Source organism: Heterocephalus glaber, unplaced genomic scaffold, assembly GCF_053883595.1.
Source record: "Heterocephalus glaber isolate CG9 unplaced genomic scaffold, H.glaber_assembly_v1.0 deba00001608, whole genome shotgun sequence".
Lineage (NCBI taxonomy): Eukaryota > Metazoa > Chordata > Mammalia > Rodentia > Bathyergidae > Heterocephalus > Heterocephalus glaber.
In genome coordinates, this window is record NW_028258379.1 from 974681 (window position 1) to 999594 (window position 24914).

At 39.3% G+C, this 24914-nt stretch overlaps 1 protein-coding gene and 1 pseudogene across 6 annotated transcripts in view; both read left to right on the forward strand.

Annotated features, from left to right (window-relative positions):
- Nucleotides 1-23543, forward strand: part of Pcnx4 (pecanex 4) — a 50763-nt gene extending 27220 nt beyond the window's left edge. For all 5 annotated transcript variants that reach the window (XM_087195203.1, XM_087195205.1, XM_004837449.4 and 2 more), the window contains exons 9-11: nt 1940-2949; nt 3421-3607; nt 23021-23543. In XM_087195203.1, coding sequence (XP_087051329.1) covers nt 1940-2949; nt 3421-3607; nt 23021-23272 — 1449 coding nt within the window. In that variant the 3' untranslated portion in view covers nt 23273-23543. The remainder of the gene's footprint in view (nt 1-1939; nt 2950-3420; nt 3608-23020) is intronic.
- LOC147822730 (GA-binding protein subunit beta-2 pseudogene) lies at nt 3614-23190 on the forward strand (annotated as a pseudogene). Its single transcript, XR_015444983.1, has 2 exons — nt 3614-14202; nt 23021-23190. The product of XR_015444983.1 is annotated as a GA-binding protein subunit beta-2 pseudogene (transcript).
- Nucleotides 23544-24914: the final 1371 nt, after the last annotated feature.

Consider the following 24914-nt stretch of genomic DNA (forward strand, 5'->3'; position numbering starts at 1 on the left):
AAACAAAGTCTTTGTAAATAGGGAAGGATGAAGGGGTTGAAGGGAGAGCTGGACAAGGGTGAAAAATAAGAACCAAGAAAGATTATGTAAAGGTGCAAATTTCCAATGATGAATGTCATTATATTGTATACCTAAAATGTACCAATGATTAGAATGAATAATTGATAATGTGAAATATGAAGAAAAGGTTCAAAGGGGTAGGGATAGTGGGAAGGTCAGGGGAAAGGAAAGAAAGGAAAGGAAAAATGATGAGAAATGGAAAAAATGGAAACAAAGTCTTGGTAAATAGGGAAGGGTGGAGGGGGTGAAGGGAGGGCTATGAATGGGGAAAAAATAAGAATCAAGATGCATCATGAAAAGGCACAATTCCCAGTGAGAAATGTAAATGTGTTATATACCTAAAATGTACCAATAAAAGAATTTAATTTTTTAAAAAGTGGACCTACCAAATCAGCAACTGAGAGTGAGTCCAGCAGTTGGCTTTAAATAGTGCTCTCCATAATTCTGACTCACCTAGGGTTTGACAGTCTCTGCTCCAGTATAACATGTACAAGTCCACGAATTTTCCATACAAATTATCAAGGATATATTGATTGCTTAATTTTATTCTATGAAAATCATATCATTTAATAATACCTAATAATGTGATTCTCTTTTGGTCGTTTGTGCTAAAAATATACTTCTTAATGGCAATCTTTTTATTTTGAAACCTTGTTTAACCTGTGCCATTTACTAACACTAATAGAACATGTTAAACTTTGCAAAGTGTAAATTTAACTAACCTCAGTAAATAGGTAAATGTTTTCTTTAAAAGAAAGAGAAAAGGAACCTGAGAGGCTGCATCACCTACTCAAGTTATATGCCAGTAACTGGTGAAGCCATGACTTAAAAAATGTGTTCTGAGGACTGTGGTACTTTTGTGGAAAAAAAAAAAAGTGCATAAGTTAATAATAAAAATAGTAAACAGTAAGCTTTGATGTCTTCTCCAAATTATTCCTTCAAGAAAGTTATCAAAATCTGTTTAAAATTCTTCATAATACTCAATGTTTATTTATTGCACACCTGCTTTGTACCTGGTACTGGTTTAAGCACTGAGACTATAGCAGTAACCAAAAGACTGCTGTTTTATGGAGTTTATGCTGTAATTTGATGAAACAGACTAATTACATAAATGTGTATTATACTATCATTAAAAAACTTGAACAAGAATATGATTAGTCCTATTATGATGCATCCATAACAATAGTATAATGCTCGCCAGGGAGTTAGCTCAGTTGTTCCGCCGCCTGCCTTGCAAGCGCAAGTCCTGGGTTTGATCCCCAGTACAAAAAAAAAAAAATAGTATAATGCTCTTGATCTCCTATAAAGTGGGGTAGAAAGTATACAAAATTGGGCTGGGGATTTAGCTCAGTGGTTTCGCCGCCTGCTGCGCAAGCACAAGGACCCAAGTTCGATCCCTGGTACCAAAATGAAAAAAGGAGACAAAATTATTGAACATACTTTGTCATTCCACTTTTACTTTTTTTTACCACAACATTCTGATTTAATGTTTTCATGTGATTCAATCTTGACAATTGATACAGTCTTTTAAAATTATGTTCATATTCAATATTTGCCTGATTTCTAGTGGAAATTTTATAATTTCTCTTAAAATGGTGGTAGCATTACTTTTAGCTGCTATCCAGTATCAAAATATCAAATGTGGGGCTGGGGATTTAGCTCAGTGGTTTCACCACCTGCTGCGCAAGCCCAAGGACCCAAGTTCAATCCCTAGTACAAAAAAAAAAAAAATCAAATGTCATAAAGTTTAAGGTGTAGCTCTTGAGTTAAATTTTTTGTCATTTTTTATTATGAGAATCTCTGGGTATTTATAAGACTAGTTGCTGTTCTCTATGTAATAAGAGATTATAAACTCAAGTCTTTTTTATTTTCTTTTTAGGGGTTAGAATTGCAAGAAACATCCTGTCATACTGCTGAAGCACGAACAGTTGATGAAATTTTTGAAGGTGCTTTTGAACAAGAGTACTCAAAAGTATGTTCCCTTAATGAACACTTTGGGAATGTCTTGACACCCTGTACCATTTTGCCTGTGAAACTATATTCTGATGCCAGGAATGTCCTCTCTGGCATAATTGACTCTCATGAAAACTTGAAAAGTTTTAAAGGTGACCTTATCAAAGTACTTGTGTTCATCCTCCTTCAGTACTGTTCCAAAAGGCCCAGCAAGCAGAATTTTCACAAAACTGAAAGTAAAGGGGAAACATCTTTAATAGTCCTGCCTCCGTCATCATGTCCCAGATCCCCAGAAGACACACACAGTTTTAATTCACAGACTTTCAATGACTGGTCAGATGATATTTTTGATGATGAGCCAACTGTCCAAAAAGGGAAAAATCGGTTGAATGATTTACCAGGTACAACTATTCATCTTCCAGGCTCAGTAGACTCACAGAAAATTGATAATCTTTCTACAGGCACAATTTCTGAAAACAGTCTTTACAAAGCAGTTATGTTGGGATACCCTGCTATTGACAAAGGAAAGCAAGGAAGCATGGCTTATATCTCTCTCACTGAGTTCAGTTCTCTGCATTCTCACTTAGTGAGCTTACCTGAAGAGTGGAGGTCTAGCTGTGTACCCAACTCCAGAATGAAAGAGATGAGCTCCCTCTTTCCAGAAGAATGGTACCAATTTGTCTTAAGTCAGTTAGAATGTTTCCACTCAGAAATGGCCTCAGCTGCACTGGAAGAAATTTCAAAGGACAAAGTTTTAAAAGACTTTTATGTTCACACAGTAATGACTTGTTATTTTGGTTTATTGGGAATAGACAATATGGTTCCTACTCCTGGCCATATATTAAGAGTTTATGGTGGTGTTCTGCCCTGGTCTAGTGCCTTGGATTGGCTCACAATAAAACCAGAACTGTTCCAGCTAGCTCTCAAAGCCTTCAGGTAACTCATTTTCATTATATATACAAGTTAGAACACTGGCATTGGAAGAAAAATGTTTTGTTTTTGTTTTGAGGGTGTTTAAAATTCAGCTGGAAGACTTCAGTTTTAATTTTTAAGTCCCACAAAGAATGAAAAAAACAGTATACATTGTAATTTTATCAGCAGTACTCTACATTCTGCCTTTTTGTTTGTGTAAAGGACCTACTTTTCATGTGGCTGGCTGGATTTCTTCACTCTTACTACATCATTTCTCCTTCAACTCTTTGAAATTTGTATGATTTCAATTCAGTCTTAAAAATATCGATCAAACAAATCTATTTCACCTATGGAGTTGATTTAAAAATTCCCCAAAATTGGGCCAGGGATTTAGCTCAGTGGTGCTGCCACCTGCCTTGCAAGCACAAAGTCCAGAGTTTGATCCCTGGTACCAAAAAAAAAAACTCAAAAATTGTTTGGTTTTCCATTTTTCAGATATACTCTGAAACTAATGGTTGATAAAGCAAGTTTAGGTCCAACAGAAGATTTTGAAGCGCTAAACAGCTGTCTCGAAGAATATGAAAGTGACTGGTACATTGGTTTAGTATCAGATGAAAAGTGGAAGGAAGCAGTTTTACAAGAAAAGCCTTGCTTGTTCTCTCTGGGCTATGATCCTAATATGGTAAGGTTAAAAATGTTTTTTAACATTTTCTTATATTAACCTTAAAGACTAGAAATGTTATAAAATATCTGAAACAGGTGATAGACAACATTCTAGTTATTGATATATATTAATTACAGTTTCAGAGCATTTTTAATCATGACTTCAAAAATAACCCAGCCCTAGAAGTTAATTTATTTACTTTTCCCAACAGAGTAAGAAGCAATTAACAATATTGTATAGCCATTGTGCAACAACTAATCCATAAGGTAGCCAAGTACATATACTTTTCTATGGCATATTTGACAAAATGATTTGTATTGCTACGCCTCGTTCAAGTATAAGAATGATCTCTTGGTTTTGACTCCTAGAAGAAAAATTAGCTTATAAGTGGCAGATTACTTCTTTTGGTGACGTCTGTATTTTATTTGAAGCAAACCTAACCAGTAAGAATTCAGACCCCAGAGGATGATTTTTGAAAGATTGTTTTACTTTTTCTTATTGCATCAATTATGTGCACCATGAAAGACTCGATGTTACGAGCCTACTGTGCATTCCAAGTTTGACTAGCATTGCTGTGTGAGGACCTGTGCAAATGCTCTTCCCAACATAACTGATAAAAAAATTAAGATAACCACTGAAATTTTCAGAAACAGTCCATAGGGCATATAGTAAATGAAGAAATAAAGTTTCTCAGGAAAATCTAAAACCCAGTAAAAATAGCAAAAGACCAGAATTTGAATCAACACTTACTTCCTCCCACTCAGGAAAGAAATACTCTACGCTGGTGCCCCCAAGAACTCAAAGTTCCCCTTACCCTCTGTTCCCAGTTAGAGGAGTGTCTTCCCAAGTGGAACAGCCCCATGTTTCTCCTCCTGTTTCCCACTATTGCTGAGGCTAGATTCCAGTCATGTGTAGTCAAGACTTGGGGTCGGCCTTTTGGTAACCCTACTCCTGGGATGGGAGCTTTATCTTGGGCATGTCAGCATTGAGAATATTACAACCTGCTTGTCCTTGCTACTCCAAAAGCAGAAGTTCTACACCAGAAGAGGTAAGTTGAAATACCTGTCTCTGCTCTAGTGAGTGATTGTCATCTAAAGCAGAGGTGTCACTCAGAAGCATATTTTTCCACCTCATGCAACCTCAAAGAATTTGTTAGGTAGGAGAAGCATAAAAAGTGGAGCTCTGAAACTCTTCATAGAACTTATCAATTTCAACAGTGTGGATCCTTTGAAGCCTACCATGGTCTTAAAATCAATGCAGATAGTGGTGAAAAGTAAACTGGCTAGATTAACAAAGAGGATGGAGAAAGAAACAGCAGAGAAGAGCCTGAGAAGTCAGGTCATAACAAAGGTCAGATACTGATATCCAAAGCAATTCCTTTGAAGGAGCCCAAATTTGATTCGTTCAGTCTGTGAAGCAATTTATGACTCAGGTTGTTAGTGGAACTTAATAGAAGTCCTGTGGTCTTAGTCTCTAAAATCCAATAGTCACAGTTTAAAGGAGGAAAGGTTTATTTTGGCTCATATTTTCATTCTATAGTCAGTTGCCTTCATGGCGGAAATGAAATGGTAGAAGGGCCTAGGTAGAAGCAGCTAGGCAGCAGACAGGAAGAGAGGACATAGAAGGAGATACACTCCCAGGTTATTCTCCCAGTGACTCACATCCAACTAGCCCCCACCTCCTAAAAGTGAGTGATGTTTATTGCTGCCATAATCCAGTCACTTTTCAAAAGATCTACCTCTGAACATATGAGGCTTTTGGCTGACATTCTAGATCTAAAACAGTAATGGCAAACCTTTTGGAGATCAAGTACTCAAACTGCAACCCCAGATCCACTTATTTATCACAAAGTGACAACACTGCAATTAAACTTGAATAGGGCTGCTGAGGAAATGCTGGTGTGACTTGGCTCAATAGAGTGGGCTCTGTGTAGCTGCTGTAGCATATGTTCCCTAGGTTCACTACCAGGGATCTAAGTCTTAACACCTCCCAAACCTATTGTCCTCCTAAAGGAATTACAGGTATTTTGTGTGCCTGCATTCCCAGAGAACAATATCTTAGACTTCAAATAGGGAAAGGGTAGAGGGTAGATAAGACAATTTTAGCAGTAATCAAGCCATTCACTCAAAAAACAACTGAATATCAGTAATATGCTCAGGGAATAAGGGAGGATGAGGAGTGGTACCCAGCATTTCTACAGTGCTATCTAAAATGTCTAGTTTTCAACAAAGAATTGCAAGATATGCAAAGAAACAGAAAATTCTAACCCGTATAGGAGAATAAAAAGCAATGGACAGAAATTCCCTCTGAAAGCATCCATTTGTCAAATATAACAAAAATTTCAAAATAATAAAATATGTTCAGTTAACCAAAAGAAACCATGATTAAGGCAATAAAGGCAAGTATACTATACTCATCCAATAGAGTGTTGACAGAGAAATTATAAAGTATAAAAAAACTTACCACTGAGGTTTCACAGATTTACACTAGAAGAGAATCAGTGGACTTAAAGATTTTAGATCAGTAATGATTATACCATCCAAAAGAGGAGAAACAGGAAAAGGAAGAGAACTTCAGAAAATATGAGAAATTCATTTCATCAACCTACATAAAATGGTACCATGAGAGAGGAGAAAAAGAAAGGAGTAATAACATTAGCTGAAAACTCCCCATATTTATTGACAAACATATTACCAGAAAGCTCTATCAGTTTTAAGTAGGATAAACACAGAGAGATCCAAAAACACATTATATTAATTCAGAAATCAGGAAATTTAAAAGCAAGCAAAAATGGTGTGTAAAATTTTTTTTATTCTTTTATTAGTACATTTTACATATACATTACGTTTACATTTATCATTGGGTGCTTGTACCTGTACATGACATATCTTGGTTCTTATTTTTCCCCATTACCTGTGCACACTTCACCCCCTCCACCCTTCCTATTTACATACATTTCATATCCTTTTTTCTCCTTTCCTCATAATTTTTCCTTTCTGTTCTTCCCTTTACCCTTCCCCTCCCACCACCCCTACACTTTTGGACCTTTTTCTATTTCAAATTATCAATTATTCATTTTACTAATTTTAATCCTTATTTACAGTTTCAGTTTCTCACACTAGAGAAACTATTCGGTATTTACACATATGTGTCCTATTTATTTCACTTAAGAGAATGGCCTCAATATGCATCCATTTAGCTATAAATGTCTCTAGTTTCTTGTCCTTTATGGCTGAGTAGTACTCTATATTATAAAAAAGACATCTTTATCCAGTTTCCAGTTGATGGGCACTTGGGCTGTTTCCAGGCTTTGGCTATTACAAACTGTACTGTTATAAACATGGATCCACATGTATCACTGTGGTATGATTCTTTTAATTCTTTTGGGAAGACATCCAGCAGGGGAATAGCTGGATCAAATGGGACCTCTAGCCCTAGTTCTTTGAGTTATCTCCATACTGATTTCCACAGTGGTTGCACCAGTCTGCACTCCCACCAATGGAGAAGGGTTCTTTTCTCTCCACAACCCTGCCAGCATTTGTTATTGGTTGATTTCTTGATAGCAGCCATTCTTTGTGGGGTGAGGTGGAATCTCAGTGTTGTTTTCATCTCTGTCTCTTGAATGACCAGTGATGTTGAATATTTTTTCATATATTTGCTGCTTTTAAAACTTCTTTGTCTGAGAAATGTATTCATTTCAGATGACCATTTTTGAATTGGGTCTTCGAATTTGGGGTGTCTGATTTTTTTCAATTCTTTATATATTCTAGCTAGTAGACCTTTGTCTGAGGAGGTAGAGCTGCTAAAAATTTTTTCTCACATTGTAGGTTTTCTGTTAGCTCTGTTGGTGGTTTCTCTTGCAGTGCAGAAGCTTTTTAATATGATGAGATCCCAGTTGTTGATTCTTTGTGCTAGTTCCTGTGCTACTGAGGTTTTGTTCATAAAGTCTTTCCCTATGCCAATGTTTTCAAGAGCTCTACCTAACTTATCTTCCAGCAAGTTTAGTGTTTCTGTCTTAATATTTAGATCTTTAATCCATTTCGACCTTAGGTTAGTGCATGATGATAAATATGGGTCTAGTTTTAATCTTTGGCAGGTTGAAATCCAGTTTTTCCAACACCATTTGTTAAATAGGCTATCTTTCCTCCAATGAGGGTGGTTGGCTCCTTTGTCAAAGATGAGGTGGCTGAGTATGTCTGGAGTTGTTTCTGCATCTTCTAATCTTTTCCACTGATCCTCAGGTCTGTTTCTTTGCCAGTACCATGCTGTTTTTATCACAGTAGCTTTGTAGTATAGTTTCAAGTTGGGCATTGTGACACGCCCAGCCATGTCTCTGTTGCCTAGACTTGCTTTTGCTATTCTAGGTTTCTTCTGTTTTCAAATGAATTTTTGGATTGTTTTCTCTAGCTCTGTGAAGTATATTGTTGGAATTTCAATAAGCATTGCATTAAATCTATATAGTAGTTTTGGAAGTATGGCCATTTTCACTATATTGGTTCTTCGTACCCAGGAACAAGGGATGTCTTTCCATTTTTTTATATCCTCCTCGATCTCATTCTTCACAGTGTTGTAGTTATCACTGTAGAGGTCTTTTGCTTCCTTTGTTAGGTTGATTCCTAGATATTTCTTTTTTGGGGGATGCTATTATAAAAGGAATTGTTTCCCTAATTTCTCTCTCAATGAGTCTGCTATTTGGGTATAAGAAGGCTATTGTTTTTTGAGCATTGACCTTATATCCAGCTACTCTACTGAATCTGTCAGTTAGGTCTGGAAGACTTCGCAGAGTTTTTTGGGTCTTCTGTGTTAAGTATCATATCATCAGCAAATAATGAGTTTAAACTCTTCCTTTCCTATCTTTATTCCTATTATTTTTTCTCTTTTCTAATTGCTGTGGCAAATGTTTCCTGAACAATATTCAACAGAAGTGGTTATAGTGGGCATCCTTGTCTTGTTCCTGATTTTAGCGTGAAAGTTTTCAGTTTTTCACCATTTAGTATGAAGTTGGCTGTTGGTTTTTCATAGATAGCCTTAATCAGGTTAAGATAAAGATCTTCTATTCCAAATTTCTGTAGCGTTTTTATCATGAATGGGTGTTGGATTTTGTCAAATGCCTTTTCTGCATCTGTTGAGATGATCATGTGGTTTTTGTCCTTGACTCTGTTAATATAGTGTATTACATTTATTGATTTATGAATGTTGAACCATCCTTGCATCCCTGCGATAAATCCAACTTGATTAGGGTGTATGATCTTCTTGATGACCCTCTGTATTCTGTTTGTCAGTATCTTGTTGAGGATTTTTGCATCAATATTCATTAGGGAGATTGGCTTGTAGTTCTGTTTTTGGGTTGTATATTTCCCTGGTTTTGAAATCAAAATAACACTTGCTTCCAGGAATGAATTTGAAAGCTTTGCTTCCCTTTCAGTGTCCTTGATGAGTTTAAAGAGTGATGGTGATAATTCTTCTTTAAATGTCTTGTAGAATTCAGCAGTGAAGGACCTGGGCTTTTTTTTTTGGTAAATTTTTTTATTACATTTTCAATTTCATTCATTGTAATTGTGATGTTTGGAATTTCTACATCTTCCTCATTTAACTTTGGCAATTCATATGTATCTAGAATCTGTCCATTTTTTCTGTGTTTTCCATTTTATTAGTGTACACATTGTCAAAGTAGGTATTGATGATCCTCTGGATTTCTTCTGGGCTGTTGTGACTTCACCTTTTTCTTTCTTAATTGCATGGATTTGAGCCTTTTCTTTCCTTTTTTTCATAACGTTGGCTAAAGGTTTATCGATTATATTCTTTCAAGAAACCAACTCTGATTCATTAATTTTTTGTATTCTCTTAGTCTTCATTGCATTGAATTCTGCTCTTTATAATTTCCTCTCGTATGAGCTTTGGGCTTGTTATGCTCTTCTTTTTCTAGGAGCTTGAGGTTCTGCATTAGGTTATTTAACTGAGTTCTTTCTGGTTTCCTAATATGGGCATTCACTGCTATGAATTTCTCACATAGAACTGCTTTCATTATGTCCCATAGATTCCTGTATGTTGTACTGGCATTATCATTTCCTTGTAGAAACTGTCTAATTTCTTCTTTAATTTCCTCTGTCACCCATTGGTTGTTCTGGAGGGTGTTATTCAATTTCCATGTGTTTGTGGGAGTTTTGGGGTTTCTTATGTTATTGATCTCCAATTTTATTGCACTATGGTCTGATAATATACAGGGAGTAACTTTAGTTCTTTTACATTTACTTAGACATGTCCTATGACCTAGCATGTGGTCTGTTTTGGAGAATGACCCTTGTGCTGCTGAAAAGAATCTGTATTCTGATTTTGTTGGGGTGGAACACCCTGTAAACATCTATTAAGTTCATTTGTTCAGTAGTTTGGTTCAGTTCTAGAATTTTGTTGTTAATTTTTTTTCTAGATGATCTGTCTATTTGTGATAGTGGGGTATTGAGGTCCCCCACTACAATTGTATTGGTGCTTATTTGGTTTTTCATGTCCATTAATATTTGTTTTGTATAGTTGGGGGCATTCGTATTTGGTGCATATATATTTATGATTGTCATCTCTTCCTCTTGGATTGTTCCCTTCCCAAGGATGTAGTGATCATCTTTGTCTCTCAATTAGTTTTTGTTTGAAGTCCACTTCATCTGCAAATAAGATTGCTACGCTTGCTTTTTTCTGGGTTCCTGTCACATGAAAAACTGTTTTCCATACTTTCACTTTCAGTCTGAATTTTCTTTTGAGTTAGGTGTGTTTCTTGTATACAGCATATTTCTGGATTTTGCTTCTTAATCTATTCTGCTAGTCTATTTCCTTTGATTGGTGAATTGAGACCATTAACATTGATAATTATAATTGATAGATATTGACTCATCCTTGTCATGATGTTTTACTGTTGTTTTCTCTTTTATTTCTTATTTTTTCCCCTTTCCCTTTAGTTTCTTACCTTGCCTGGTGGCTTCCCTCTGTCGGGCCTCATGGAGTTGTGACTTTCATTGTCTTTTTCTAGGACATTGCTTGGAATTGTTTGGAGTGCTGATTTGGTGTTCATGAAATTTCTCAGGTGTTCATTGTTGTGGAAGTATCTAATTTCTCCATCAATTTTCAAAGACAGTTTTGCAGGATACAAAATTCTAGTTTGGAAATTATTTTCTTTTAGGGCTTGAAATACTTCACTCCAGGCTCTCCTTGACTTGAGGGTTTGTGCTGAGAAGTCTGTCGTGATTCTAATGGGCTTTCCTTTGAAGGTGATTTGTTTCTTTTCTCTAACTGCCTGTAGGATTTTGTTCTTCTGTTGGGTTTCTGGGATCTTTACTATTATACGTCTAGGTGTAGATTTTTTTTTATCATAGTTAGTTGGAGTTCTATATGCCTCACTTATCTGTATGGCCAATTCTCCTCCTGTCTGGGAAGTTTTCCACTACTACTTCTGTGAACAGTTTTTTTATGTCAATTGTACTTTCTCCTGTTTTTTTCATGGACTCCTATTAGTCTTATGTTGTTCTAGCAGCTACTAGATTGATTTCTCATGGTCCCTTACTATTTTTAAGAAATCTCTGTTTTCATGGTCCTTCACCACAATGCTGTCTTCTATATCTGATATTCTATTTTCAGATCCCTTAATCTGCTCTGCATGCTTTCAATGGAGTTTTTAATCTCCTGAATATCTGTTTGAATCTATTTCATGGATTCCATTTCTTTCTTACATTGGGCAATCATGGTTTCCTTTTCTTTTTTTATGCTGGGCATTCATGGCTTCTAGCTTGTTTCTGAGCTCATCTATTTTTTTCTGTTTCTGCTCTAGAACCTATAATCATGTCTTTAACTCACTCACCATTTCTGTATTTATCTGGGAGATTATTTCTGCTTTGAATTTTTCTAGAGCCTCATTCATGTTTTGTTACTTCCTGTGCTGTCAGTTCAGGATGTCCAGGTGGTTGATTATCAGACTTTTCTAACTCATTTTCCCCAGAATTTGACTTTTGTTTGATGGAAGTCTGAGTTTGTGACTTGCTTAAATGTCTTCTCATTTTTGTTTTTGGTACTGTCCTTGGTTCAGTTCCTGGGTTGATACTTTGAAATTGCTTATTATAAGTATCTTTGTTGATGTATTCAGGACCCTTATGGGATGATTGCTTCTCATAGGTGTCTTCCAAAAATAGCTGGTCTTTAGGTTTTGAGTCTCTAATGGCTCTGAGGGTGTCTCATTCTCATTATACCAGGAAGGAGAACTGATTAGATCAATCACAGCACCGTAGCCCAAGTGATACAGTTAGCAACACAATAGCATCAAGTACATCTTATAAAATGACAATTTCTGGTAGTTATTAATCTATCACCTTTAAATGTGTGAATTAAATCAAAACCAAGGCCCAACCCAACATATGTTTATAACATATAAACTCTTCATTATAGCTACTTTACTCTTTGGAATGGGGACATAGAAGGAGTTGGCAGGGAGGGAAAGGTAGGTAGAAGGATAGGGGAAGGTTAGCAGTGAGGCCAGAGAGCACAGGTGAGAGACAGAAAAGAAAAGAAAAATAAATACGAATTAGGGCCAGAACAGGAATGCAGAGGGAGATGAAGACCAATGTGGGATAGCAATGGAGCAAGGGAGAGAGAGAAGGAAAAGAGAAAAGAAAGAAAAAGGAGAAAAATAAAAATTTTAAAAGAGTAGAAAACGGAAATAATTAAAAATAAGACCAAAAAAAGTGGTAATTTTGAAAATAACAAATACAAGTTAACAATGAAGAGACTCTTTCAGGGTGTGTCCCTTCTGTCACAATAGACAACGTGGGCAGCAGTGTGCAGGTATAAATCAATGAGTCTCAGTAAGCCAGTCACAGACCCGTGAGATTCAGGCAGATTTCTGGCTGCAAATCCCAAGTTGAGCTCCCTGTCCTGCAGGGTTGAACTGTGCAAGGTTCTATTGCATGTTCCAGCTGCCTTTCCCCTGAAGATAATCCAGGTTCTGATGCGAGGTGATGATCTCTCCAACTTACCAAGTACAGTGGTCTGGTGTGCCTTTACTGCAGAGATTCTCTTCACTTTTCCAGTGGGCTTCAGTTATCATCAGGGAGCCTGAGAGTGGCCCTCTCTCTCTCGTTCACATCTGCAGCTCAGAACAATGGCCTTTATGTCCCCCTGTTCCTCTGTAGTGTGGAACCAGGTAGCTGCACTGCCAAGAGGCTGGAGGTGGGATGGGGTGCCTCTGTTGTTGTAGACACCCATGCGGCTCCACAAGCAGCTGGTGGGCGTGCCCGAGGGTCCTTACTAGCTCTTGGTCACAAGTAGGTATAGCCAGCTGGAAAGAGCTAGGCTGTCAGCCCTGGCCGCTCTGCCCACATGGCTGGTGGGTGTGCCTGGGGGTCCTTACCTGGCATGTAAATTTTGAGGAAACTATGATAAGTTTAGAACTGAAGTATCAGAAACTATGGAGGTGAGAGGCACAAACTGGTATAGTCACAGTGCTGAAAAGAAAAACAAAAATCTATTAACTAAGATTACTGAAAAGAGGCCTCCATTTCTCCACAAGGTGGGGTAAAGGCCCCCAAAATATGCATACATAAAAAGGCCAAAAAGAACTGTCACTGATAGGGAGCTTTACCTAGAGAAGGAAACAGGACCAGATGGACAGGTTCTGTGAAAGCACAGCTGGCAGCATCTGGGACAAGGAGCTACCTGAAACCCTCTGTTCCTATGCACGAAGATGTCTCTGGTGAATTTAGAGAAGAAGCTGCTAGCAGCAGCAAGAAAAGGCCAAGATGATGAAGTGAGGACACTGATGGCAAACGGTGCCCCGTTCATCACAGTTTGGTTTGCAACCTCCCCTCTACACCTTGTAGCCCAGCATGGGCACTACTTCACTGCAGAAGTGCTGCTTCATGTGGGTGTCAGCAGGGATGACCTCACTAAAGTGGACTGGACCCCTTTGCACATGGCTGCAACTGATGGACATGTGCACATCAGGGAGCTGCTCGTTAGGAACAGTGCAGATGTGAATGCCAAGGACATGCTGAAGATGACAGCTTTGCACTAGGCCACAGAGTACCACCATCGGGACATTGTTGAGTTGCTTATCAAGTACTGGGCTGTTCACGCCTTCAGCAAATTTGATAAATCGGCCTTTGACATAGCCCTGGAGAAAAATAATACTGAGATTTTGGTCATCTTCCAGGAAGCAATGTAGAGTCAGGTTACAGCCAACCCCTTCAGAGCCAACCCCAGGATGGTGGCTTCTCCATTCATCTTCTCTCCCAGAGACATTGTTAACCTCTTCAGCCTTGTTTCTTCAGCCAACACCAAAACAACCTCAGTCAATTCAGAGGAAATCATAGAGGGAAATTCTGTTGATTAATCAATCCAGCAAGTGGTGGGAAGTGGAGGCCAGAGAATCATCACCATAGTGATTATACAACACTATGTAACACTTGAGGATGTTGAAGATCTCTGGTCCATGTTTTATTGGAGACTTGCAACTAGTCAAAACTCATATTTCTTTCCAGATGGCTGCATGTGCATGTAGCACCTGAAAGGCATATTTGGAGTCAATACACATACTGACTGTCTCAGCCTGGGCAAGTTGGAGAGCCCAAGTGAGAGCAGTAAGTTCTGCCTTTTGGGCAGAAGTTCCATGGGGGGAGTCCTCTTGTTTAATCATCTGGGTAAGGCTGACTGTGACATAATATGCCCTTCTAATGCCATATTTTATGAAACTGCTGCCATCAGTGAATGATGTGCTAATCATCCCTATCAATGGCTGGTTCCTCAGGTCAGGGCAGCTGGCATAATTCTAGGTGATGGTTTGTTCACATTTGTGTTCTATTTACTGGTTAGGTGGAGAGTAGCTGGGTTTAAAGTGGTATAAGACTAAAGAGACATCTGAGTTTTCAGTAAGAATAGCTGATATTTAGTGAGCTTTTTGCCAGTCAACCATAAATGTCTCTTGTGTTCTAACAGAGCCTTAACTGGTGTGAGGTTAGCACTAAGAGCTTTTGTCCCAAGATTATTCCTAGAGTAAATATGTGCAAATATCTTTCCTAATGCCTGTAATTCAGCTGTCAGGTTGGATTCACCTAGTTGTCTGATGTTTCCCCTGAAGGTCCTAACAATGGGGAAGCTACCAAAGAGTATTTCAAAACAGGAGTAACTGGACAGGATGTGTGTACATTGTGCCCACAACAGGACCAGGGGCAACATGTTGACTCAGGGTAGACAGGTCTTTTGACAGTTTGGCTAGGGTGGTTTTCAAGGTGTGATTCATGCACTCTTACTTTCCCTGAACTTGAACCAGTAGGCTGTGTGGAGGTTCTATTTAACCTTTAGCATAGCCTCAAGGGTCTATACCATTCCCATGAAGGGTGACCTATTATCACTCAATTGTCAGTAGTATCCCATATCAGGGAATGATGTCTCATAGCAGAACTCAGATTACCTCTTGGGCCTTTTCAATTCTTGTGGGGAAAGCTCCAACCCAGCCTGAATAGGTACAGATGAGAAGTAGGAGGTACTTATAGCCTCAACACAGTTTGACTGGTAAAGTCTATCTTCAGATCTTCAAATGGGAAGGTCCTGGTGTGTTCTATGCCTGGAGCAAGCTTTGGCCTCTGGGAGGGATTGCTTACTATGGCACAAAGGAAGGACAACTGGGGGATGTAGTAATGTTGACCTAGCAATTTTTTGAGAGCTGTTTTTCCCAGCTGAGTGAGATCATGGTCTTGTTGCATTAATGAGAGGCCATTTTCCAGGGTATATAGGATTTCAGGTCTGGCAGGTGCTACTAGCCTTCAGGTGTCAGTAGAATTCTTTTCTCTTGTGCCCACTGGATCTCTTCTGGAAAGTATTGAGGTATTTTGGAGCCTATCATGGTTGTGAACAACTGTGATGACTGGGTGGTGGTGTTATGCTGCTCCTTTTGCAATTTGATCTGCCAAACAATTTCCCTGAGCTATAAAGTCTTCTGATGGCCACAGCAGTGTATGATAGCCACCCTCTTTGGTTCCCATAGAGCCTCTAGTAACTGGAGTATCTCTTCTTTATTTTTTATTTCCTTTCCTCCAGTAGGCAATAATCCTCTCTGTGTGTATATTGCCCCATGGATGTCGAAGGTGGCAAAGGCTTATTTAGAGTACATGTAAATATTGATGGTCTTTCCCTTAGCCCACCAGCGGGCCTGGATGAGTGCCCATAGTTCTGCTGTCTTGCTGACCACCCCTTGGGAAGGGGGCCAACTTCAGTGGCCTGGTCTGTAGTGGTGACTGCATATCCCACTATGCGTTTCCCTTCTCAAACAAAACTGCTGCTGTCTGTGAATAGGTCCAAGTCCAAGTCAGGCTGGGGTGAGTCTCTGAGGTCCAGCTGGCTGGAAAACATTTCATCAGTGACTTCTTCACAGTCATGGTTGGGTAGACCCTCTTCCATAGGCAGAAAAGTGGCTGGGTTGAGGATCTGGACAGTCTCCAGGGTGATGCAAGGGTTTTCACAGAACAGTCCCTAGTATTGGGTCATTTGGGCACTGGAAAGCCACTTATATCTGCAATTATTTATCAAGGTCATGACTGAATATGGGATCTTGACTTGGACAGCTTGTCCTAAGATCACCTTGTCTGCCTCCCTGATGAGGGGAACTGTTGCTGCTAGGGCCTGTAGGCAGAGAGGCCATCCATTTGTTCTAGTGTCTAAATGTTTGGACAAGTAGGTCAGCCTCTTCCATGGTCCCATTGTCTGAGTCAGTACACCAACAGCCATCCATTGCTTTTCACAAAGAGGTTGAATTCTCTCCTGTAGCCCCAGGCCCAGGGTGCTGAAGAGGAGTCACTTGGTTTCTCTGAAGGCCAACTCTTGTTGGTCCCCAGGGGTTCAAGGGGCTTGTCTTCTGGTCCAGGCAGGGTGGTGTACAATGGTTTGGCTTCTCTGAGAAACCCAGAATCCATATGTGGCAGAAGCTAGCTGCTCCTAGAAACTCATGGAGTTTTCTTCTGTTTCTTAGTGTGGGTATGGAACAAATGACTTGTTTTCTTTCAGGCCCCAGGGAACAGTGTCCCTTTGTGACAGTGAACCCCAGATATCAGACTCATGATTGGCAGATCCGGGCCTTTTTCTAAGATATTTTGTAGCCTACATCCATCAGCAATTGTAGGAGAGCCTTAGTGCCTCTCCAACAGTCTGTATGTGAGTTACTAGCCAGTAGGAGGTCATCAACATATTGTAGTAAATACAGTTTAAGTTCTCTCCTGGGAAAGTAGCCAGATCAGCTGCTAGCACCTCCCCAAATAGGGTGGGGGAGTTCTTGAAGCCCTGGGGAAGCCTTGTGCAGGTTGAGTTTTGCTTTCCAACAGGGGGTCTTTCCATTTGAAGGTAAATGGGCTGACTCTGGGGCACAAGCTGCAGACAGAAGGCATCCTTGAGATCCAAACAGATGAACCATTGGGCCCCCAAAGGGAGGAGGGTCAGGAGGGTGTGCGGATTTGAGACAATGTGATGGAGCATGACAGTGGAGTTGTTGACTGCTTGGAGGAGATGTTGGACCAGGCTGTAGCCACTTCCATCAATTGTTGTTGTTTTTTTCTTCTGGCAATCAGAGTATTCCATGGGGACTGGCATTCTACCAAAATCTTGGTCACACAAACACTTCCCATGTGGTCCCAGATTCCAAACAGTGTGACTCTGGTATGGGATAGTGCCTAAGCCTAACTGGGGTGGCTCCTGGTTTGAGATTTTGAAAGTCCAGGTGGTGCTCCTTCTGCCCACAACTCATGATATAGCTTTTGCAACTTGGGGAGGTTTGGGCTGGTGGTGTCCAGGATGTAAAGTTTCCATTCATCCTCTCTGGACATGGTGACAGATAATATCAGATTCTCTTGAACCCTCAGGGTCAGATTGTCAGGTTCACCTGGTGTAAAGGTTATGTGGGGCCTGAGTTTGGTCAACAGGTCCCTCCCAAGGAGGGGAATAAGACACTCAGGAACATACAGGAGTTCATGTATTATTTCATGTCCTCCCAGTTTGTAGGAGTGAGCCTGGCAGAATGAGAAGGCTGTTTGGGTCCCTATGGCTCCCACTATGGTAGTCTCTCTTTTAATGTGAGGGACCAGTGGGGTGGTCACCACCAAATGTTCCACTCCTTTGTCCACCATAACAGTCTTTGGTTGGCCCCCAACTGTCATGTTGACTGTGAGTTTCTGGAGGCCTAAAGTGAGAGGGGTTAGTCTCCCCTAGTCCAATTCAATCTCCTTGAGCCCAATCATACCTTAGGGCTCTGATTCTAGACAGTAATGGGGGCCCTTTTGGGGCCTTCTTGGCAGAGGAGACTTTTTTATTTAGGCACTTGTTTTTCTAGTGGCTGATCTCCTTATAAAAAAAAATGGTCTGGGTGTAAGGAGGTCCACTTTTGGGCACCCCTCTTATGGGATTGCCCTGACCTCTGGGTAGGGTCTATTTCCACAGTGCCACCACAAGGAGTGAAACCTTTTGTTTCATGTGCTTATCAGCCTCTCATTGGGCCTCTCAATCTTGGTTGGCAGAGACTTTGGTGGCAATTTCCAGGAGTTGGGCGACATTCATGCCTGCAAATCCTTGCGCTTGTGAGGCAGGCATGGTGCCACTGAGCTAAATCCCCAGTCCCAGTCACTGGTTTCTGAGAACCTCAGAATGGAACAGGTTGAAGATGTGGAATGCATCACAGACCCGCTCATAGAAATCTCCAGGTGACTAATCTGGCTTTTGAGTCATAGAGACAGTTTTTTACATGTTGGTCAGCTTTTTTAGCTCTTTATCTTATGCTTCTGAGGATCACCTCTTGGTATTGTGGGAGAGAGGGAGACCTTCTCTCTTCTGAATTGAAGTCCCAATCTGGCTTAGTGTCAGGAGCTCCTCTTATCCAGGCCTCAGGGTCTAGGATTCCCTTGAGAGCTTGTCCTTGTAGCCACCTTCTGGCTTCCATGAAAATTCTGAACTTGTTGAAGAGGATGAGAAGCAACTGGTAGCAATCATTGTAAGTGGGCAGGTAGGTCTGGAAGATGAACCTCATGAGGCATGCCACTTTCCTTTTTGAATGTTAGAATTTCCCCTATGTCTACAAAAGGTCTAGACAAAGAATCCTGAACTGAGATGCCTTATTAGCCAAATGCCTCTTAGCCAATTTTTAAACCACCTAATATCCCATCTAAGGAGAGGTAGCAAGCACATTCCCCAAACCCTTAATTTCCCCACAGATGGGGCTCTCAGCACCTTTGACTGAGAAACAGGCATTTCCACGGATGGTATCCCACTAATCTGGCAGTCTAAGAAAACAGAATGAAGCATTTTTTCAGGAAAAAAAACCCTGCACATAACTAACTAGATCAAGTCATGAAGCATAAATGTCCAGTGATAAAAACCTCAAGAAAAGAGTCAGGCTTGATGTAAATTCAGTCAGCAAACAGTAACACACCCTTTTAGATAGGATCATAAACTTGAGGCCACAGTTATCACAACAAAGCAAAGCCAAGCAGAATGAACAAATCTAGCATTAGAAAAGTGACCCAGGAGGGACAGACAGACATGGGTATTAGGACCCAGAAGAGTCCCTGCAGCTGGCTCTGTGAGCAGGCTGAACTTTGAAGTGGACAGATTTTAATGTCTCAGCATGAGAAAGCACTGTATTTTCCAGTTCTGTTTTCCTGAGTTGCTCGGCACCAAAAAGCTGAGTAATTTGAATTGTCTGACCAGAGACAAGAAAGGAGTCAAAGTTCCTCCAAAAGGGAGAGGGAAGGAAAGCAAGTCATAAAGGGGAATGTGAGCTCATGACTTGTTGCTTGCCTTCAAACACCCTTGGTGCTAAACAAAATGCTCAAGTCTACATGGTGCAGGGCATGCTGCCAACTGCACTGCACAGAGAAAAGCAGTGGTTTCAGGTGGGCCAGGTCCATGTTTCCTGATCACCCACTGTGCTCAGCTATGCCAAGCCAAAACACTCACCTGAAGACTGCTTCCATCTGGCTCTGGCCAAGTACAATCCTTTTAGAGGCATGTGGAATTACAGGTGCTAAGATGGAGTTACTGTGTTGCATGGACCAGGAAAATACAACTCCATCTGATCCACAGGGGTCCTCCACCCACTGCAGAGGTGGGCTTTTGTTCCATAGTCTGGTCATCTCTAAATGGAATCTGTCCCATATCCCCAACAAGCACCCTTGGTCGCTTGTTAAAAGGAGATGAGAGAAAGAAGGTCGTCCCCCCCCCCCCATGGACTTACCTTCCTTCTTGGCTGGGTTGCTTTTGACCAGATTGTTGTCTTGTCCAGTTTCTTCTGCCTGACTCACTAAAATGTTACTGCATAAAAAATTTAGGTATAATCCAGGCTCTTGTGTATGATGAGCAATAAATTACAAGTCCACACTAGATAGCAAGTGGAAAACAACTACAGTTACTGAAGATCACATGAAGCTGTGCTCAGGGGAAGTCTGTGCCAACAAAAGGTATGGCACAGAAAAGTGCTGGGTTGACAAGAAAACAAAACCACTGCATTGACAGGGTGTTATGTCATCTCGGGGGCTCTTAATACACATTCTTGTCCCAGAACTCACCCTGATCTTACTCACGTGCAAGATATGTAGTACATATTCATGAACCCTTAACAAGATTAAAGTAAGGTGAATATAACTGAAGATCAGGCTAGGATAGTGGTGGCAAACCTATGGCATGTGTGCTGCAGTGGGCACACAGATCTCTGTGGGCATGCAAACCAAGTCACCCCAGCATTGCCCCAACAGCTGAGCATCAGATATTCAGGTTTAATTGCAGTATTGGCACTTTTCAATAAGTCAGTTTTGGGTTGTAGTTTGGGCACTCAGTCTAAAAGGTTCACCATCACTGAGCTAGGAGATTCAACATGCCTGTGCTCTTTCCTGGGGCATCAGAGATCACTATCCGTGTTGTTCTGTGATTCTCTACCTCTCTTAGGACAGTGGAAGGAGGCATAACCCTAGGTTGCTGTTTGAAATTAAGTGGGTGGAAGTTAATGTGTTCCTTAGCTCCATTATTTCTAACTGTATTAAATCTACAGAAATAAAAGAAGGGAATCAGAAATTATAAATAGCAAAAACAATAGGCATTTGTTTCCTTTTCTCTCAGGTTCTTTAAAAGATATTCAGTTATGTAACAATAATTATAAGAAGATATTACTGTATTTTTAAATTTGTAGATGTAGCATAATAGCAATATCACAAAAAAAGAGGAAAGGTAATAGAACTATGTCAGAGTAGCATTTCTGAGTTTCACTGGAACTTGGTATAAATTGAAAGCCAATAAGACAGGTGGCAACAACAGGAAATAACTGGGAAAATCCATAAAGACATTAAAGTCCCATGTTAAAAGTATTTACTTAATATAAAAGAAAGTAGGGAGGAATGAAGACACACATACACAAACCGTGTGACACAGGAGACAAAAAGGGCAATGACAGAATCCAGCTGCATCATTAATTACATTAAATGGTAATGTGTTAAATAACTCCAGTATCTTTCCTTGCACTTTTATTCTGATGCCTTCTAGCATTCCTTGGCATGTGGCAGCATAACTCTCCATCTTCATATGGCCTTTCCATCTTCATATGGCCTTCTTCCCTATATCTTGTGCCAGTTCTCCTATTCTATTCTTCTATTAGGACACCTGACTTTGGATTCAGGGCTGCAATAAATCCAGGATGGTCTCATCTTGAGATCCTTAAATCATATCTGGAAAGTACCCATTCCAAATAAGGTCACATTCACATATACCATTTATTAAGACTTTTTTGAAGATGCTATTTACTCCACTCCAGACCTTACTTTACACCATTTTTAAAAAATCAACTTTAAAATGCATCACAGCTCTTTTTTTGTTGTTCAGGCTGGCCTTTAATTCATTATATAGCCCAGGCAGGCCTTGAACTCATGGCAGTCCTCCTGCCCCACCTTCCCAATTGCCACCGTGCCTGGCTATCAAAACATTTAGGTTAGAACTGAAAGAAAAATCTTAGAAGGTAACATAGAAATTAATCTTCATAACCTTGTACTGAACAATAGATTCTTAGATATGACTTCAAAGCATGAAAAAAAAGACATCATCAAAAGTAAAAACTTGTGCTTCAGAGAACACTGAAAAAGTGAAAAGAACACTGAATAAGAAAAATAACTACATATCTGAATCTTATAAAGGGCTTATTACTAGAATATGTAAAGAAGTCATCTTCCATAGTAAAAAAGAAATGCAATTTAAAAATAGGTAAAAGATCTGTGTAGACATTTCCCTAAAGATATGCTATGACTGGTAAACACATTAAAAAGTTCTGCATCACAAGTGATGGGGAAATACAAATCAAAACTACAGTATATCACTTCACAGACGCTAGGATAGCTAAAATCAAATACTCAGGTCATAACAAGTTGTGACAAGGTTGTAGAGAAATTGAAACACACTGCTGTTGGAAATGTAAAGTACTACAGACACTTTGGAAGACGTCTGGCAGTTTTTCTCTTTTTGGGGGGCAGTTTTTCTAATAGTTAAGTATGGAATTACTGTATGACATAGCAGTTCTACTTCTGTATAACTGAAAGAAAAAGATCAACATAACATACAGACGTTGGTAGCAGCAGCGCTTATAATTGCTAAAAGGTAAAAACAATGTGACTGCTTCAGCTGATAAGTGGATAAACAAATCATAGTATATCCATACAATGAAATATTCAGCTATGAAAAGTGATAAAGTGCTGATACATGCTACACCATACATGAACCTTGAAAATATGTTGTGTGAGGACAGTCACAACAGCACATGTTGCATAATTCATGTGAAATTTCCAAACTAGGCAAATCTATACAGATAGAAATTTCACTTTGATTATATAGGGCAGGGAGAATGAAAAGACAGGAAGGTGTCAGTGAAAAAGGACAGTTTCTTTTTCAAGTCATGAAAATGTTCTAAAATGAAGTGTTGCAATTGTGGCACTTACCAGCGAATATACTAAAAACAGTTGAATTTTATACATTGAATGAGTAAATTGTGTAGAATGTTAACTGAATCTCAAGCTGTTTCTAAAAAGGAGTCCATTACATGACTGTCCACTGCCTGGTAGTTACGACAAACACTGCTGAGGCCAGATGGATTGAGGGATCAAAGAGGGAAAAGGAAGAGAAGTAGTTGAGATTTTGTTGTTCTGGTGATTAAGTGAAATAGGTGCCAGGAAATTTTTCTTACACTTATTCAAAATGCTAAGAAAATAGAGATGATGCCTGCTTTCAAAAACAAGCTGAGCTTATGTGAACATTTTAAAACACCACTTCATGTCTTCTTGAACTTGGGAGAAAATTTGTCCAGGTGTGATGAGATTTTTCTCTAAGTTTATAAATAAAAGTTAAAGGCCTGAATGTTATCTCTTGCCTTCTTCCTTTTATATTTTAAAGGGAGTTTACACTGGGAGAGTGCTCACCCTTCAGGAAGAACTGATCCAAGTTGGGAAGTTAAATACTGAAGCTGTTAGAGGTCAGTGGGCCAATCTCTCGTGGGAATTGCTTTATGCCACAAATGATGATGAGGAACGGTACAGTATCCAAGCTCATCCGCTACTTTTAAGAAACCTTACAGTGCAAGCTGCTGAACCTCCCCTGGGATATCCAATTTATTCTTCAGAACCTCTCCCCGTATGCCAGTGTTAGAGCCCATTGTGACTGTGATAGCATCAGAAGAGGTGTTACTAGGAAAGAAATTGTAATTCATAAAGCTTCCCTGGGCTTTTTCCTATCACAAGGATGGCTGAGCAAAAGCTAACTTCCATAAAATTGGTTCTCTTAACTGAAAATCAAAGTCAACTTCATGCCTAACATCAAAGTTGGAATTAGTTGGCCAATATTTGTGCCCTATGGATCATGGTAAGTTTTGATAGATACAATAAAACATTTGTTAGCAACTTTTCAATGCTTTCTAAAATATTTGGTAGATTACTTTTCTTACAAAAGTCAACATCTGGGCAGGGGATTTAGCTCAGTGGTTCCGCCGCCTGCCTTGCAAGTAGAAGAACTCAAGTTCGATCCCCGGTACCCCCCACCAAAAAAGTCAACATCTATGTAATTTTTACATAACTAATATATCAGTATTTTAACTAATGATAATGGATTCTTTCAGAGGTTAGTATAATTTATACATATATTTATTTGAAATAGTCAATTTTTGTATTTTCAATTGTTATACTGCAATTCAAAAAATATTAAAAATTTTTGAAAAATCTCACCCTTTTTTCTAATCCTTTTGATGTATGTGAAAGGAACAGTGCTTATCAATCCTCATGTGAGTATTTACAGGTAAAACAAGTTTAGGGCACTCTGCTTATGACTCCAGAGGGCATTTCATAAAACTGATGCTTTAGGCAATTTTTTGCTTTATTTTGTTTTATTTTTTATTTTATTATTATCATTATTTTTGAGACAGGGTCTTGCTATGTACTTCATGCTGGCCTGGAACTCACTATGTAGCCTAGGCTGGCCTTGAACTTGCAGCAATCCTCCTGTCTCAGCCTCCCAAGTGTTGAGATTACAGACGTATGCCATCTCACCAGGCATTAGGCCTTTCTTTTCAGCTGAATTTATTGGTGAGAAGCAGCTTTTCTCAGGAGTACCAGTTACCAGTATTTTAAGATATACGAACAAAAGTTAGGAGATGAAGAAAAGTTTTGATAATTGACCAGGATTTTATTTTCATTCTCTTAGTGTTCAGGCATACTTTAAATGTACTTGGGGGGGGGTGATAATGAATCTACATCAGTTGAAATTGAATTTTCTGTACTCCTTAATATCCAGCTAAATCTCTTGGAGTCTGGTAGATTGATTATACAGTATGCACATTTTTCATAAATGATTGAAATTATTTAAAATGTATCACTTCGAGTTCCTTCGGTATGTGTACCAGTTCACTTCAACAATGTTAAAGAATTAATTTTTGGACTAAGTTTTAGTTAATGAATTCATGAGACTTGTGAGTTAATCTTTTGGGGGGCAGGCAATATAGTATACTTTTTAAAGTAGTGTTTTATATTGACTCAGCTCAGATCTCAGGCTTATGATTTACTTAATTACTAGCCGGATAATTTTAAATCTTTTTACTTATCTAGGAAAATATTCCCATGTCATTAAAAATTTTTTGAGTGATCAGTTTTTATGATTGTATGAGACTCTATTGATTGGTAGATTTATTTGAATCCCCCCAAGTAAACTTTAAATTGTTTAAAGATGTTTATTATTCCAGTAATACCAATCCATAGCTGCCTGTAATCATAGTATTCTAAGAGGCTGAGGCAGGAAGATC